The following is an 18247-nucleotide window of genomic DNA, read 5'->3' on the forward strand; positions in this document are numbered from 1 at the left end:
AGCTCATTTTAAATTATGACCCTGTCCTTCAAAACACTTGCAACCCTTCCCAGCTTGGTATCATCTGCAAACTTAACAAGTGTACTCTCTATGCCAACATCTAAATTGTTGATGAAAATGTTGAACAGAACTGGTACCAAAACAGACCTCTGCAGAACCCCACTTGTTGTGCCCTTCCAGCATGAATGGGAACCATTAGTAACTACTTTCTGAGAATGGCTATCCAGCCAGTTATGCACCCAACTTACAGTAGTCCCATCTAGGTTGTAGTTCCCTAGTTTATTGATAGGAAGATCATGTGAGACCATGTCAAATGTCTTACTAAAGTCTAGGTATACCACGTCCACCGCTTCTCCCTTATCCACAAGACTTGTTATTCTATCAAAGAAAGCTATCAGATTGTTTTGACATGATTTGTTCTTTACAAATCCATGCTGGCTGTTACCTATCACCTTATTATCTTCCAGATGGATTTCTTAATTACTTGCTCCATTATCTTTCCTGGCACAGAAGTTAAAGTGACTAGTCTATAGTTTCCTGGTGTGTTCTTATTTCCCTTTTTATAGATGGGCACTATATTTGCCCTTTTCCAGTCTTCTGGAATTTTTCCCCACTTCCATGATTTTTCAAAGATGATGGTTAAAGGCTCAGATACCTCCTCTATCAGCTCCTTGAGTATTCTAGGATGCATTTCATCAGGCCCTGGTGACTTGCAGACATCTAACTTTTCTAAGTGATTTTTAACTTGTTCTTTTTTTATTTTAACTTCTAAACTTACCCCATTTCCACTAGCATTCGCTATGTTAGGGATTCCGTCACCATCCATCTTCTTGACAAAAACCGAAACAAAGAAGTCATTAAGCACCTCTGCCATTTCAAAGGTTCCTGTTACTGTTTCTCCCTCCTCATTGAGCAATGGGCCTACCCTGTCCTGTGTCTTCCTCTTGCTTCTAATATATTTATAGTATATCTTCTTGTTTCCCTTTATGTCTCTAGTTCAGTGGTTCCCAAACTTTTCAGCATCATGCCCCCTTTTTGATTTTTGAAGAACCGTCATGCCCCCTCCCCCCCAAATAGCAGCAAAACTTGTTGAGTAAAAAAAAAAAAAAAAAGCTAAAAAAAAAGTAACTGGCTGGGGCAGCAAAACTTGATGGGGGGGGGGACTGGGTCACATTTCACCCCCCTGGAATTTCTTCATGTCTCCCCAGGGGGGCGCACACACCAGTTTGGGAACCTATGCTCTAGTTAGATTGAGCTCGTTTTGTGTCTTTGCCTTTCTAATCTTGCCCCTCCATTAGGGTGTGTCTAGACTACATGCCTCCTTCGACGGAGGCATGTAGATTAGCCAGATCGGAAGAGGGAAATGAAGCCGCGATTAAAATAATCGCGGCTTCATTTAAATTTAAATGGCTGCCCCGATCTGCCGATCAGCTGTTTGTCGGCAGATCGGGGGAGTCTGGACGCGATGCCCCGACAAAGAAGCCTTTCTTCATCGACACAGGTAAGCCTCGTGAAACCAGGTTTACCTGTGTCGATGAAGAAAGGCTTCTTTGTCGGGGCATCGCGTCCAGACTCCCCCGATCTGCCGACAAACAGCTGATCGGCAGATCGGGGCAGCCATTTAAATTTAAATGAAGCCGCGATTATTTTAATCGCGGCTTCATTTCCCTCTTCCGATCTGGCTAATCTACATGCCTCCGTCGAAGGAGGCATGTAGTCTAGACACACCCTAAGTGTGTTATTTGCTTATATTCACCCTTTGTAATAGTTTCCACTTTTTATGTGACTCCCTTTTTATTTTTAGATCATATGAGATCTCCTGGTTAAATCAAGGTGGTCTCCTGCCAGACTTTCTATCTTTCCTACTCAATGGAATAGTTTGCTTTGGAGCCCTTAATAATGTCCCTTTGGAAAACTGCCAACTCTCTTCAGTTGTTTCTTCTCTTAGTCTTGTTCTCCATGGGACCTTACCTACCAGCTCTCTGAGCTTACCAAAATCTGCCTTCCTGAAATCTATTGTCTCTAATTTGCCGTTCTCCCTTCTACCATTCCTTAGAATCATGTACTCTATGATTTCATGATCACTTTCACCCAAGCTGCCTTCCACTTTCAAATTTTCAACCCGTTCCTCCTTATTTGTTAAAATCAAACCTAGAACAGCTTCCCCTCTAGTCACTTTCTCAACCTTTTGAAATAAAAAATTGTCTCCAATGCAGTCCAAGAACTTATTGGATAATCTGTGCCCTGCTGTGTTAGTTTCCCAACATATGTTTGGATAGTTGAAGTCCCCCATCAGCATCAAATCCTGTGCTTTGGATGATATTTTTTGTTGTTTAAAAAAAGCCTCAGCCAGCTCTTTTGATGTTCAGCTAGACACATAATGAAAGCCATAACAGCTATTTGTTCTGAAGCAAAGATTGGAGCCATGAAGAACATATCAAGAAATCATTACTCCTACATATTATTAAAGTATTTGTGTAGGTTTTATTACCAGTACTGATGTTTTCTTGAATCCAGGAGAGCACCTTCCGGAGATCCGTGAAAACCCCTGGCGATCCTCTCTTATCATACTTTTTCCTCACATTATCATTCCAGCTCCGAGCACATCCCATACCCCATGAGGTCACCCCAGCTAGAGTCCAGGCACCATGCTTGCGCCTACACAAAAGAGGGCCTCCAGAATCACCCTAAAATAAAGGTAACCCATCTTAATATAAATGCATGTATGTGACCAAGCCAGTATGAAGTGCGCCATTGGACAGTTCCAGAAAAGAACATCCTTCTGTATTTTGTAGAGGAGTGATCCCATTGCTATTTAGTGCATGTCCCATTAAGCCAACCAAGTGAATGAGAGTGTGCCTCCACAGCTGGGCTGGCTGTATTTGGTCAGGGTTGTTGTGAAGGGAGAGGGAGGGAAAGAAAGACAAATATGTTCCCTACCAACAAAATGAACATCCACGTTTTGGTGCCAGAATGGGATGAGTTATGGTCTTAGCATAGGACTAGGAGGTAGGAATTCTTGAATTCTAGTTCTGGTTATGACACTAAGAGTACATTTATACTAGACCCCTAGATTGATCTAGGGAGGCTAATGAGAGCGACCGGAATTGCAAATCAAGCCCGGGATTTAAATATCCTGTGCTTGATTTGCATTTTCCCAGCTGGTCACCATTTTAGAAATTGACTAGCCCGAAATAACTGTCTACACGCAGCAGTGAAACGAGATTCCGATTTAAAGCCCTAACTCGAATTAGCTGGTATTCCTCCTCAATGAGGTTTACTAGCTAATTCGATTTAGGGGCTTTAAAGCGGAATCCCGTTTCACTGCCGCATCTAGACGCAGGCAGTTGCTTCGGGCTAGTCAATTTCTAAAATGGCGACCGGCCAGGAACATGCAAATCAAGCATGGGATATTTAAATCCTGGGCTTGATTTGCAATTCTGGTCACCCTCACTATCCTCCCTAGATTGATCTAGGGGGCTAGTGTAGATGTACCCTTACTCCCTGTGTCACGCCTGTGCTACAGAGAAAATCATAGCTGCTGCAGTCGATCTTCCATGGTTCGAATTAGCGGTCTAGGGAAGACATACTAATTTGAACAGAGAGAGTGCTCCTGTTGATGCCTGTCATCCTGCTTTGATGAAGAGTAAGGGAAGTCAAAGGGATAGTGTGCTCCCATTGGCTTCCCACAGTGTGGACGGCACCAAAATTCAATTTAAGCTACTTTGACTCAAGCTACGGAATTAACGAATTAATGGAGCTGGAGTTGTGTATCTTAATTCGAATTTATCCCCTAATGTAGACCTAGACTGTATGTCCAAAAGCATCTCATTTAACCCCCATGCCTCTTTTTCCTCATTGAAAATCAGGGCAGGACTCGCTGGGGTATTATGAGGCCATTAATTAATGGTTATGAAGTGTTCTGAATATGGGAAGTTGCAAGTGGTATTGCACTGAGACATGTTCCAAAGGTCTGAACTGAAAGCTCCAAACCTTAATTAATTTCAAGAAACCCATACCAAAACGACGAGAAAATAAAATTTACCAAAGTGGTAGGTGGATTATACTTGCATCTTTGAACAACTAAAATATGAACTGGATTACACTCCTTATCATTGTATTATAGAGTATCTAGTCACTCAAACACATACATACATCAGTGTGAGCTACAGCACAACACAGGCAGGTCTGCAAGGCTAAATGTTCCACTAACCTGGCATGCATCCTTTCCTCCATCTGGAAATCCTGCACATATTAAAGTGTCTCCTCGGATTGGATTCCGTAGAGTTGACAATGCTTTAGAGCATTCCTTGCTGTCTATTATTGGCAAGTCCACTTCATGCAAGACCTGAGGGAGAATTCCATCTAAAAAAAGATTCAAGAAAAAAATAAGGGGACTAGTTTGCTAGATATACTGAAAGGTGAATAATGATGGTTGTTTGTTTTATGGTGGTTTCAATCTTCTAAATGTTGGGTTTTGAGAAATAGCCATTGTATATATCAATATGTGAAGTTTTATTTGGATGTATATATTCAGTTCAAATATTGATCTTTGGCTGCATAAAATGTGAAATGTCTTGATTTGAAAACATAGGCCCTTATCCTGTAGTGACATCAATGTAGGCACGAGAGTCTACCCATGTATAGATCATTGCAGAATATGAGCCTTATAAAACTGAGCGCTAGGTTTTCTTTAAAAAGAGAATACTTAAAAAAACAATATCAGACTGTTTCCCCCTCACAAAAAAAGACCTATTGTAATTCAGAATGCGTTTTAATGCAGACATTTCACATTATGACATTGAACCATTTTTGCAACTATGAAATACAACTTTGTATGTGATGTTCAGAATATGTACCACAGATATATTTTTTTGTTTGTTAAAAACCCTTATGGATACAAATAAAAACAATTTCAGTTCACCTTCAAAGAAAAGTTAGCAAACTATTCCACCTTCCAACAGCTGAACTAAAAAAAATTTCAAATGTTGAAAATAAAATATTTAGATACGTATTAGAAGTTGAGTTTATGCCACCTGCTTCCAGAACCTCTGGCAAACTAGTTTAGATTCCTGTAATACATTTAGGGTAAAATTTACTCCTCTGAACAGTGCAGAAGGTCCACACAAAACCACTGTACCACATAAGCCCTGTTTTAAGATTCCAATATGTTCCAAAAGTGAGGGTTCAGAAAAAATGTATAAGGCTTGCTTTGGAATTCCAGTTAAGAGAAAACTCATTCTCTCTCTCGCTCTCTCTCCACCATTTGTCTGGTCTGTAGATTTGGTGATACTATGCAAACGTCTATACAATCCAACTGGGAAAAAAAGGAGCTTATAAACGAGACTAAGAAATATTTAAAAAATACTTTAATGGCTTACTCTCTGTTAGACGGCCCCAACCACAAGTGGTACAAACATCTCCCGGACCAAACTTTTCACCAACATTAGGAAGACAGGCAGGCAAAACTGATGAACCTACCATGAATATACATGGAATTTTTTGTTAATCATTTGGAAGAAAGACCTTAGGAACATAAACTGTGTTTTACTTTTCAACTAAACCTTTACATAAAGTAACACTGTGGTTTAGTGTGATATTTATCAAAGGGCCAATCTGAAAAAGACAGTTGTTACAAGCTACTGGACATTTGTTCACACCTGTATTTCAGAGCACCTCGGAGGAAGTTACCTTCTTACCTGGTGCAATTGGATGAATATGTTCTCTTAATCTGGTCTTCCATTCTGTCAAGCTAATGAATAGCAACACAACGAACCATAGTACCAAAGGTTAAGTCATTACAGACCCAAGCCCTCATAGCCTCAAATTATCTGTCTATATCACAAAGTTTTCCCTGTTAAAAAAAAGATCCTCGTGGTTGCAAAGAAAATCATGCATTGATGTACAGTATTCCTATTTCTCAGTCTCCTTTATGGCACAATTATTTTTTCCGTGAGAAATGTAGTTAAATTATGCAAAAAATATTTCCCTTTAGGTGTAATGCTTTAACAGCAATGTTTAACAGGCAGCTCTGAGAGCTTGACATTTATAAATGCAAATTATTGTATAGAATTATGGCCTTACTAAAGTTGAAAGCACCATCCAGCTTCACAAGGGCAATGTCATAATTCATTGGTCTTCTGGGGTTGAAATATGGGTGTTTAATGATGGATTTAACCGGTAGTGTCTGTTCTCCTGCCTCCGCAAGACTTAAATCATGTTCTCCAGCAGTGATATTCAGATAATCACGTAAGTGTCTGTAGAGTAGAGAGTCAATGTTTAAGGAGGAAAAGGAGAAAAACTTGAGAATAACAAACAAAGGTTCCCTGAGGTATTCCTGTACGGCAATTGGAAATGTGATTGTGGTGCAAGTAGATGCCCTCGAGCTAGCAGTAAAGCATAGACTTCAGCACCAGTGAGCTGTCTGAGTAAATACTCTGGGTCCTGAGTGGACTCCTCAGACTAACCGCTCTTAGTATTCAAGACAGCTAGATTACAACTAACCGCAGGTGTGTCTACACATGCTGCAATCACACCCCCAATTGCAGGGTATACATCTTGTTAGTCTTTTTAACCATAGTATAGCACTTCCCAGCCACATAACTTAAAAGGCTTTACATTAATAGATTAGCCTCACAACACCTAAGTGAGGTAAACTTAGAAATGGGGAAACCGAGGCACATAGTAGTAAAGCAGCAAAAGGGGGAAGACATGAATTTCCTGATTCCTAGTCTTATACTCTCAATACAAGATCATGATGTTTTTCAGATAGGAAAACTTTGACTTCCCTAAGGTCATCCAATGAGTCAGTGGCAGAATCAGGACAAGAACCCATATAAAAAAATTCTCAATCCTGTGTCCTAACAGTAATTTGCCTCTGTGCAGAGGAAAGCACTTCCCTATTGTGAGACATAAGTGCCATTAAGTGGTATATCATCCCTGTGCTGGCTCTCCTTGTAGAAGTGCATTGCAGATCTTAATTAAATTAGCAATACAATGCACAGCAGTTGCACAAAACTACTATGCACATACATTAGACACTTCAATAGTTAGGAAATCCTGGCTTTCTATAGACAAATCCAGTTTTGTTCTCCGTATGCTGGGATTTTCAAAGGTGCCTACGCCTAAGAGAATTAGGGGCCAATTCTGTGGAAAATTAGCTCCAAACTTCCTTAGATGCCTTTGAAATCCCAGTCTAACTTGTCCGAAGTAGTAACCAGAAAAGGCATTTTCCTATTAACATTGAAAACTGAACCCCTGTCCCTTTGATGAGTCTGCTCAGTGATGCGAGTCATTCCGAATTTTCATATACAGATTCTCAGGGATCCCTTGAATTGGATAGATTCATAATACTTCACCCAAAGATGGTGTGTATGATCCCTACCCAGAGCCAGTAGCTCACTAGCCATAATACAGGCCCATACATAGGGGGGTGCAAAGTCTGCAAATACCCCCCCCCCATGGTCCCTCAAGTCAGCATGAGGGGGCTCTGTTCCTGCATCCTCCCCCAGCCAAACACTATACTCACAGCCTGCTTCTGTATCCTACCTGCCATTCAGACCTCGCACCCTCATTCCCTCCTGTACCCCACCTCCCACCTAGATCCTGCACCTCATCCCTATCCCATTCCCTGGCAGCTCTGTTCCACACACTGAACCCCCATTTTTGTCCCAGCCCAGAGCCTAGAGGGGGGCCACATATTCCACTAACCCTGGTACCCCAGAAGAGTAAATCTGGCCCATAGGAAACCCTGAACCTCAGTCCTCCCTGTCTGCCCCTCCCCCAGTGGGGCTGGCTCACCAGAGGAGGGAGGTGTCTAAGTTGGGGGCCACATCAGTGAGGATTAGGAGTTTTGGAGGTTTTTCTCACTTGCATGGTCCCCAACTGATTTTTCTGTGGTTCAGTGGCCCCACCCAAAAAAGGTTCTCTGCCCCTGCCATAAATAAAGAAAACATTGGAACCTTTTGTGAATATGTTAGTTTCTTTTAAATTAAGTTTAATAAACTAACATGAGGAAGTTAAAGTGCTTAGTCTATTTAATAATTTAATTGCTATTTCCTTTTGTACTGGTTAAATTAAACCACTCTCCCTAGCTGCCACACTAGCAAAGTAATTGTGTAATTGTGTAATTAAAGACGAGTGTCCATTAGCAACTGGTGGTCCATGGAAAGGTTTGTGTTGAGCCAGGTGGGCCACGGACCAAAAAGTTTGAGAACTGCTGTGTTGTGGGGGAATGAGCAGGAGGGGGTGATGGCAGTGCCAGAAGCTCCACCCACCTTCACCCGGCATTGGTCTCGCCAAGCAGGTGAGGCAGCAGCAGGCAGAAGCGGCTGAGGGCACGGGGTTGGGGGAGGGCATGGCGGTCGTGCTGCCCGCCATGATCCCAGAAGGTAATTTCTATAAAACTTTTATTACTGTGTAAATTTGTGGTATGTTATAACAAAATCATTTGACCAATCACTGTTTCCATTCACATTTTTCATTAACCTCTCCTGCACATGACTATTTTGCACTCCTTTATAGTTAAAAACATTGTAGTCCACATTTACCAAAAAAGGCCCCCCACAGAAATTCCTGTGTACAGACCTCTAATACTCACCTTGGCTTCTTGCGCGAGTAATATGCAAATAAGGCTAAGCGTGGAATATCGCCGAGCCTCATTTGCATACCTAATGAGCCACCATTTTTTTCAGAAGAGGCTCTTGCGCAAGAAGGAGCATCTACACTGCCCCCTCTTGCGCAATGCGTTTACACCTATTAATTTTCAGGAAGAACGGCATTGCGCAAGAGGGTTTTTCTTGCGCAAGAAGGGGCAGTGTAGACACTCCGTCTTACGCAAGAGCCTCTTCTGAAAAAAATGGTGGCTCATTTGATATGCAAATGAGGCTCGGCGATATTCCATGCTTAGCCTCATTTGCATATTACTCGCACAAGAAGCCGCGAGTGTAGACATAGCCCTTGTATGGATAGATACTTATAGGCTGTGTGTACACTGGTACAATCTTGTGCCAAAGCAGCCGCTCTTGTGCAAAAACTGGCTGCCTGTCTACACTGGCGGGGAATTCTTGTGCAAGAACACTGACATTTTAATGTGTGAAATCTGTGCTTCTTGCACAAGGACTATAATGCTCCCGTTCAGGAATAAGCCCTCTTGCACAACTGTTCTTGCACAAGAGGCCAGTGTAGATAGGCAACATAAATTTCTTGCGCAAGAAAGCCCTATGGTTAAAATGGCCATCAGAGCTTTCTTGCGCAAGAGAGCGTCTACACTGACATGGATGCTCTTGCGCAAAAGCACATCTCTTACGCAAAACCACATGCCAGTGTAGTTCTGGAAGAGTTTTTTCACAAGAACTCTTCCGCAAAAGAGTTCTTGCGCAAGAAGCTGCCAGTGTAGATGTAGCCATAGAGTTTGTATCTATACTGAAAACTATGTTCTTAAGGTGTTGGGAGGCAGGCCACCAGGTGACATACCTTTCAGGCAGGAGATAAACATTTATCTCCCTGTCTGGTCTTTGGGTCATGTGTATTGTATGACTCATAATGTATGCCTATTTGCATACTGAACTAGGGGCTAAGTAATCTCAGAGGGGTAGCTGTGTTAGTCTGTAACTTTAAAAATGAGGAGTGGTCCTGTTAGAGACTCGCCAAGATAGCTAGCTAGACAGATAGATGGGGTGTATGAGGATAGATAGATAGATAGATAGATAGATAGATAGATAGATAGATAGATAGATGTTATATATCTATATAGGTATGTCTAGACTACAGGCTCTTGTCGACAAAGAGCATCTAGACGACATCCAGTTGTGTCAACAAAGCAAGCCGCTTTGTCGACATGAGAGTGTAGATGCAAAGGACAGTGTAGATGCAATAATGCCTTCTGTCGACAGAACTCTGTCAACAAAAGGCGTTATTCCTTGTAGAATGAGGTTTACTGCCATCGACAAAACTGCTGAGTTCTGTCGACGTTATGTCGACAGAACTCGGCGGTAGTGTAGACACAGGTGTAGTTTTGTCAACAAAAGTCCACTTTTGTCGACAAAAACCTGTCATCTAGACATGCCTTATATGAATAGATTATAGATATAGATCATAGACAACAGCAGAAGAAGTACTTGTCAATTGTAGGACCTGTGTTAATGGGGTTAACTAAGTGGGCTGGGTGTGTCCCATACATAGTTTTTGGTGTGCAAATGCTGATGTTAAAGGCAGGAGAAATGGGCTTGTAATGAAGCTAAGTAAGACTGCAAAACACAGGTGAGAGGAACTCTACAGGAAACAAACAGCAGGAGAGTTCCCTATTAAGGGATAAAAGACACAGGTTGTTCAGGTCCATCTTGAAGAGAAAGGGAGTGCAAACGAACACACCACTTCACCACTTCCTCAAGCCCCGCCCCTGTTCCGCCCCTTCTGCCCCCTGAGGAATGCAAGCCAGGGGATGATAGGGCCTGGGGTAAGGTGGCAGCAGGGGTCGGCCCTCCCTCCCGCACTTACTGCAGCAGCAGGAGCCAGAGCGGCCCGGCAGCCTGCTTCATCCCGACACTGGTCTCTGCTTCTCGGCGGCAGCTCTACTTCCCACTGCCATGGTGAAGCGAGTGCAGCAGGCTGGGAGAGGGCAGTGCAGCTGAGTGGAGCAGATTACCTGGCTACTCCAGCTCCCGCCACTGTGGTAAGTGTGTGGGGGGGGAGGGGTGATCCCTGCTGCTGCCCCGCGCCAGACCCCATAATCCACCAAGTCCCTCCCATCTATAGGACAGTTGAGGTGGCTGCCACAGGGACCCCCAAAGTGTGGAGCCTGGGTGGCTGTCCCAAATCATTTTTATCAGTGGGAGGGCTCTGGGTGAGCCAATAGCTAACCACAGAGTGACAATGGGGCTGGCTAGTTTCAAAAAGGAAAGCTCTCGTGTGTTGCTCAACAGCAAAAGCAAGGCTTCCTCACATTGAGCTTACAGTGAGCTTGCCTCGGAATCCCAGGGAGCACCAAGAGGCATCACAGTATGGAGGCTAGGTCAGGGCTACCAAACCGTGCAATTCAAAGAGTATCTCCAGCAGCAGTGCATTCCCTGGCATCCAGCTCTGAGCACAGGAGGAAGAGGGCCCCCGACTGAGTCTCTAGCTCACTTCAATTGGCACTCTGGATTTTATGGAGCATCTTTCATCCCACCATATCCCAGTGCTTGCTGAAGGGCCTGATTCTGCATTTCGAAATTCTTGGTTCACTGAAAGGTGGTGGCATGCAATGATGCAGGATTGAGTCCTTAGTGTCTGCATTACGCTGCTTGTAAGTAATCTTTACAGAAGATTTACACCTCATCACTATTACAGGATGTACATTCCCATCCCCAAGCAACACAGCTGCTTCTTGCTACGGTTTTGATCTATTTTCCTTTTTTAAATTGCTTGTGGACTTTTATTCGTTCTTTTCCACACATGCACACTGCCATCCGCCCTTTAAAAATTCCATTTGCAACCAGTATTTTGCAAATTGAAAGGTTACTGGAGTTAGTAAAACAATTTTCATGAACAAATGCCATAGCACAAGAACTTTTACTAGCAATACACTTTTTAGAACTTGCAGTCCTGAAGTGAAATTCCTCATCCATACCTGTCTAAAACACAGTGAGCTGCCGTGACCACCCATTGAGCAGAAACAATGGTGCCTCCACAGAAATGCCTTTGCCATCGTTTCAAGGAAACCTGCATCATAAAGAATGCCTGTCATATAAAAGGCTTCAGAGGGGGAACCGGGTTAGTCTGTAACTGGAAAAACTTTCAATGAAAGGAATAGTCTAGCAGCATCTTAGAGACTAACAAAACAAGTAGATGGGATCAGGAGCTTTCATGAGAATACTAGGACTGGAAGGGACCTCGAGAGATCTCATCTTCATGATCTGTTAGTCTCTAAGGTGCTGCAAAACTATTTGTTGTTCTTTAAATTTTTCCATGTACATCTGATCTAGGAGAGAGAGCATCCTCAAGGCCTTCCCAACATTCACGTTAACACTGCTTAAGAACATTCAACAACACTTGGCATTCAGTTGGGGTTTGATATTCTTAAGCTCTTGTAACTTCCCATTGAGCCCCAGTTGGTGTTTTATCTCCAAACAATTTTGTGAAATAAGAGCAAATTATATATATATATATTTCACAAATGCCAAAAGAGGGACATATTCAGCCCATTGGAGAGGGTGTCGGATTATCCTATCTTTATACATTACTGATTTAGATCCAGACAAGGTGCCAAAAGCCTTCACAGCTATTTGGTGTCCTGTGTGAAATCAGTTTGTGGTCTCAGCCCACCACTCAGTGCAAAACACCATCTTCTTCCCAAACACTACACTCTGCAGAGGTTTGTGATGTTCTCTTACTTTCCAAACTAGTTCAAGTGTCACTATTTGTAATAGACCAGCTACAGACTCCCTTTAGGGCCCAATAATAAACATAAAATCTTCTAGGAACTTGGAGAGAGTGGAAATTATTCCTGCTTTCTGTCTGCTTCACTGCTCTTACTAAAAGCAGCATGGGACTCAACAATAGAGCACTAGAAGTGCCAATAGTACAAAGTTCTCCTGCCTTTCTGCTTTTGTTACATCTATGAAAAGTTGGACCTTTGTTTCCAGAGAGGGACAGGATAAAACCGCATTCCCTTGTGCTAACCTGCCATGGATGTGAGCCTTGTTTCGCCTGGTTCCCACCAACAATGCGCGTGAGGAGGTTGAAATTATTCCAAGGCTTCATTTCATGTGGCGTCTGTCCACATCCAGAATCTAGAGGGTACCAAAAGCAAAGAAAATGAGCTTGTGGGTTTCATTCTGTATTTGACTCTCCCATCAAAGATTTCAACAAGAATGCAGACTTCCAGAGGTAGCATCAAATAGGAGACAGAGAAGGGCCCATTCCCGTGGTTCTCCTGCAATAAAATCATACTGACCACTCTTAATCTCTATAGGAGCCAGAAAAATTGTTTGTTTGCTTATTGACTTTTTTCTGGATCTGTTTGTCTACACCTACAATGCTGAAGCTGTACCATGGTACACTTCAGTGAAGTTGCTATATATGTCTAACTCTGTCCACACCAGGAGTTAGGTTGATTCAACTGCATTGCTCAGGGGTGTGGATTTTTCAGACTTCTGAGAGACATAAGTCTCCTAACTGAATGTCCTAGTGTAGATCAGGCCTCCATTTATCCATTTTGTGTGTATGTGCATTAGGTAGAGCCAGAGAGAAACTTCTGCTTTTAAGCTTTTAGCTTCAGCTTTCATAGCTGCTCCACTCCTGCTTTGAAGCACTCTCAGGGAACCATTTTATGTTCTAATATTTCACGGGGTGCTTATTTTGTGAGATGTCTGTTTGCACTGCTCTGTGTTTCTGAGTAGTGCCATCAACTTCCTTCATTTTGGGAGGAGAGGGCAGATCGGTATTTTTTTCTTACACTACAAAGCCATTTTTAGGAAAAAGTTCTTTCCCATCTTATAGTTCAGGCCCGTAGGTGGGGATGGGGGGGTTGAAGGGGGGGGAGAGAGAAGCGCCCTATGGTCCCCTAAATGAGCATGCTCTAGCTGGCTTGGGGAAGGCTGGGGCTGATTTCCCCACTTACCTGGGGAGTCATGGGGGTGCATTCACACTCTTGTAGTTCACATTTACAAAAATACGCCCCCCCACAGAAATTCCTGCAGTTATACTCCCTTTTCCAGACTACTAGAATTTTATAGGGTCATGCATGGTAGAGAGAAGATGGAGGCTCATTTCTGCACCCAGTGACACAAAGTGAACTCATCTTTAAGCCCAACCCTGAAATCAGTTTCACATTGGTAGACTCTCTCACTTGTCCGGAGACTTATTCATTTCAGTGGGACTCTGCTGAAATCCAAGAGTGCAGCTCAGACTGAAGGACTAGGGCCTCAGTATTTGTCTTACGTTCTTGAATTCACTGCCAACAAAGTGCACTTTATTGGTTAATTAATGGAGCAAAGCAATGGAGAAAAACTCCTGGCAAAGTCTAACAGAACTGGCGTTATCTGTAATTGGTGTCTCAGCAAAAGAATAAACAAAGACTGGAAGGGATCCTGAGAAATCATCTAGTTCAGGCCCCCTTTGCGGATGCAAGACCATATAACCCTAGTCCATCCCGGAAAGGTGTTTGGCCCCTTCTGTAATACCAGCTGAATCTCTAAGTAATTCACACAATGGACCAATGACTCACCCCCGTGCTATATGTTCTGAAGGCAAATCACTAATGTAGTGAACCTGTATCAGACTAGCCAAGAGCAATTGTTTGTTACAGAAGATCCCCAGTTATGTGGTCTCATTATTTTTATTAATATGACTTTTTCTGCCATGAACAAATTGTAAGAGGCAAACCAGAAATATCTATATAAACACTTAAAATTCTTTTAATCTGAAATACCCTTTTATGCATATTTTGAGAATGAGTCACTGTTCCACTAACTCCTTCAATTAGTGGAACATACATTTAGCCAAACTTTTTTGCAACCTTCAGAACATTCTGTACACATGGTGTTGACCTATCCACTACATAGGCTTTGATAATCAACAACTCCTTGGAGAACTTTTACAAAGGCATTCAGCAATCGCGTAACTAATTCTGCTCCCACTGAAGTCAATACCAGCGCTACTCCACAATAATACTTCGTTTAGAGAGGGCTTTTGCAAAGCTAAACACAGTTTTTCCCATTTCAATAACTACTTGCAATCTGTATTAATGAAAAGGGCATTGTCTTGAGAGAGTTTTCAAACCCAGCATAATTCCCATTTTTGTTTTATTATTTGGAATTGTGTGAAAAATTGTAATATGGTCAAAAGTCTCCAAAGCACTTAGCAGACCATGTATGTGGGGTTCTCCTACCTCCCATCTGTGCGGCAGAATGCTGCAGCAATAAAGGGTGCCATTCAGTAGAATACCAAGAGTCCCTGGCAGTGTTTGTAATACAATGTTCCAGGGATTCTTTTGATGATACAAAGACATCGGATGCTTCCAAGAACCGAGCCCGAAATTTAAATTTACTTTTTTGCACAAGTGAAGTTGAGATCACAGTTCTGATATCATACAGATATACTGCATTTCTGGATTTTCAGACTGTAATTGAAATCAGACGCCGCTGACCACATGCATATTTTTGACAAGCGACAAACAGATATCTACAACTTGTCTGTGAACACTTCTCATAATGATTGCTACATTTCTATACTCAATAGTCATTAGAAAATCATGAAGTGTGATTAAATTGGACACAGTTATGAAAACAATCCAGTTGGTCATTACATTTCTACCCGGTGTGGCTGGGAGAGATATTTCCAACAGTGGCTTGTCTCCTGCCACCCATATAAAAAGTGAAAAAAATAATAAACATATAAGAAATAATTAGGAATATTGACATTTGTTTTTCAAAATTGGTCCAAATAGAGTACTTGCTGGATTTTAAAACACAAGACAATTTAAAAAAGGAGACAATTCAAGTTATTTCATTTCAACTAAAGTAAATGCTTTGGGTTGCTAACATACAACTGGCACTGAAGTAACTACATCGGTTTTAATCTGCAACTTTTTGTTATTTTGGTGAAAAATGTCTTATTTTGATGTAGTTCAGCTTGTTAAAGAGAAGTAAGCTCATTTGAAAAAAAAATCTTATTCTCAAGTGTCAACTTAAATGTGCAGTGAAACAACAAAAGAAGTGGATTAAACCTCATGTAATAAACCATCTTTTTGAGATGAGCACCCACTTTGAGTTACAGATAGTTGCCTCTCCCTCTCCACCTGCAAACACAAAGGAATGAGCCTTGGGGTGGGTATAGTCCATCCCTGAGCCTTGCCATCTTGATTTAAACCCTGAACTGAAGCCTGAGCCACCCCAATATTCCTTGGTCTCCTGTTAGCAGGGCACTCCTCATAGTATGAAAACCTCTGCTGTGGGCAGATAGGACTTAAGGGCAGATTCAAAACTGGAATAAATGAGTGTGACTCCTTTACTTTAATGGTGCTAGACTGTTTTACATCTTCGGAGATTCTGGGCTTTTGCCTTTAGAAAATTTTTAAATTGTTCCTACCTTTATGTTGAGCCAGTGATGCTGAGTTGCCTTCTCTGAGACAAACTATCCCAATCATGAACAAAAGCAGCTGACCTAGGGCTACTGGCATTTTGAGGTTGTAACTAACCAAGTAAAGATTGGAAGAGTTTTTATAGGGGAAAAGAAGAAAATAACGCTGTGGGAGACCAGCAATTGACTAATTAAAGTGGCGGTTACTCATTAATCCAGTCATAAAGCGTTTACTGGGCACAACTAAATTTTCCAAATTTAATCAAGCATGATACCTTTATAAACCTAAAGTTATTGAGATCTTTGTTGCTAAGTATTTTCTGAAGTTTCACAGGGGGAAGAAATCAGCCAATTGAAGACAAAATGGCAGAGCTGAAAATTACTGCCTACTCCCCAAGCTAATATCTCTCTAATGTTGTACATCTATAATAACATCCCACGAGAAAAACAAATCAGTTGTAATTCTAGTTTTCACAGTTCTCAGTACTGGTGCATGTGAAGTTCACTTACTGTATTTTGCATGTTGGCCAACACTGCAAATTTGAGGTTTATATTGAGAGTGTGTTCACGTTGCACAAGACACACAAAGTAAAGATTGTCCCTGACTCAAAAGAGCCTGTGTGTAAAATTTTCAAAAATGTAAAATCAAAATTCTATTTTCAAAAGGGACACAGACACAGATTTTTAAAAGGTATTTTGGTGTTGTTCTACTCAGCATTGCCTAAATGATATAGATGACAAGGTCCCATTTTTAAACAACTCTTTTTAAACAATGTTTTTAACAACTAAAAAAATCATCCAAAGCACAGGGGACTTCAACTATCCAGACATCTGTTGGAAAACTAACACAGCAGGGCACAGATTATCCAACAAGTTCTTGGACTGCATTGGAGACAATTTTTTATTTCAGAAAGTTGAGAAAGCTATTGGGAGGAAGCTGTTCTAGATTTGATTTTAACAAACAGGGAGGAACTGGTTGAGAATTTGGAAGTGGAAGGCAGCTTGGGAGAAAGTGACCATGAAATCATAGAGTTTATGATTCTAAGGCCGTGGTCCCCAGGTGCTCGGGGCTGGCCTGGCCCCGGGCACATGGCGCGGCGCTTGCGGGGAACGTCAGCCCCGGGCGCGCGGAGCTTGCGAGGGGGGAGTGCCGGCCCCGGCCCCGGGGGCGCAGCGCTTGCAGGGGGGAGGGGGAAGCACCGGCCCCGGTCCCCGGCCCCCGGTCACGCGGCGCTTGCGGGATGCTTGCGGGGGGCACTGGCCCTGGGCGCGTGGCTATGGGGGGGGGGCGGCCCGGGCATGCGGCTATGGGGGGGGCCGCCCCCGGGCGCGCAAGTGTCCCCACCCCCTGGCGCCCGGTGGGCGAACGGCCACGCCCCCTGGTGCCCAACAACCTCAAAAGGTTGGGGACCACTGTTCTAAGGAATGGTAGAAGGGAGAACTGCAAAATAGAGACAATGGATTTCAGGAAGGTTGATTTTGGTAAGCTCAGATAACTGGTGGGTAAGGTCCCATGGGAAACAAGTCTAAGAGGAAAAAACAATTGAAGATAGTTGGCAGTTTTTCAAAGGAACATTATTAAGGACCCAAGAGCAAACTATTCTGCTGTTTAGAAAAGATAGGCAGAATGGCAAGACACCACCTTGGCTTAACCAGCAGATCTTAAATGACCTAAAAATCAAAAAGGAGTCGTATAGAAAGTGGAAATTACATCAAAGTACAAAGGATGAATATAAGCAAATAACACAACTATGTAGGGGCAAAATTGGAAAGGGGAAGGTCCAAATAAGCTTAATCTAGCTAGAGACATAAAGGGTAACCAGTGTAACCCTTCTGCCGGGTAGTGCTGGATTCCTCTCCAGCCATCCAACACAGAACTGGCTCGAGCCCCCACCAAGTAACCTGGGAAGTTTACACACACCTCTGGGAGGCAATGCTCCCCCACTCCTTTGCTTCTCAGGCTCACAGGTCCAGCAACCTAAGGCTACGGCTACACTGTAGCCTTCTTCCAGAAAAGCTTATGCAAATAAAGCATGGTGTGGAATATTGCTGTGCTTCATTTGCATAATTAATTAGGGATCATTTTTGCACAAGAGGCTTTTGCGCAAAAAGGAGCTATGTAGATGGCTCCTTTTTGAGCAAAAACCCCTCTTGCACAAGAGCCATTTGTCCTCATTTTTTCAGGATA

General features: G+C 42.6%; 1 protein-coding gene across 1 annotated transcript in view; it reads right to left on the bottom strand.

Annotated features, from left to right (window-relative positions):
- Window positions 1-16186, bottom strand: part of OVCH2 (ovochymase 2) — a 40180-nt gene extending 23994 nt beyond the window's left edge. The window contains exons 1-7 of the mRNA XM_075927839.2: window positions 16069-16186; window positions 12661-12770; window positions 11609-11700; window positions 6085-6257; window positions 5382-5477; window positions 4214-4365; window positions 2492-2687 (exon numbers count right to left, since the gene is read on the bottom strand). Coding sequence (XP_075783954.2) covers window positions 2492-2687; window positions 4214-4365; window positions 5382-5477; window positions 6085-6257; window positions 11609-11700; window positions 12661-12770; window positions 16069-16159 — 910 coding nt within the window. The 5' untranslated portion in view covers window positions 16160-16186. The remainder of the gene's footprint in view (window positions 1-2491; window positions 2688-4213; window positions 4366-5381; window positions 5478-6084; window positions 6258-11608; window positions 11701-12660; window positions 12771-16068) is intronic.
- Window positions 16187-18247: the final 2061 nt, after the last annotated feature.

This window comes from Pelodiscus sinensis, chromosome 5, assembly GCF_052426305.1.
Source record: "Pelodiscus sinensis isolate ZL-2025 chromosome 5, ASM5242630v1, whole genome shotgun sequence".
In the NCBI taxonomy this organism is placed as follows: Eukaryota; Metazoa; Chordata; order Testudines; family Trionychidae; genus Pelodiscus; species Pelodiscus sinensis.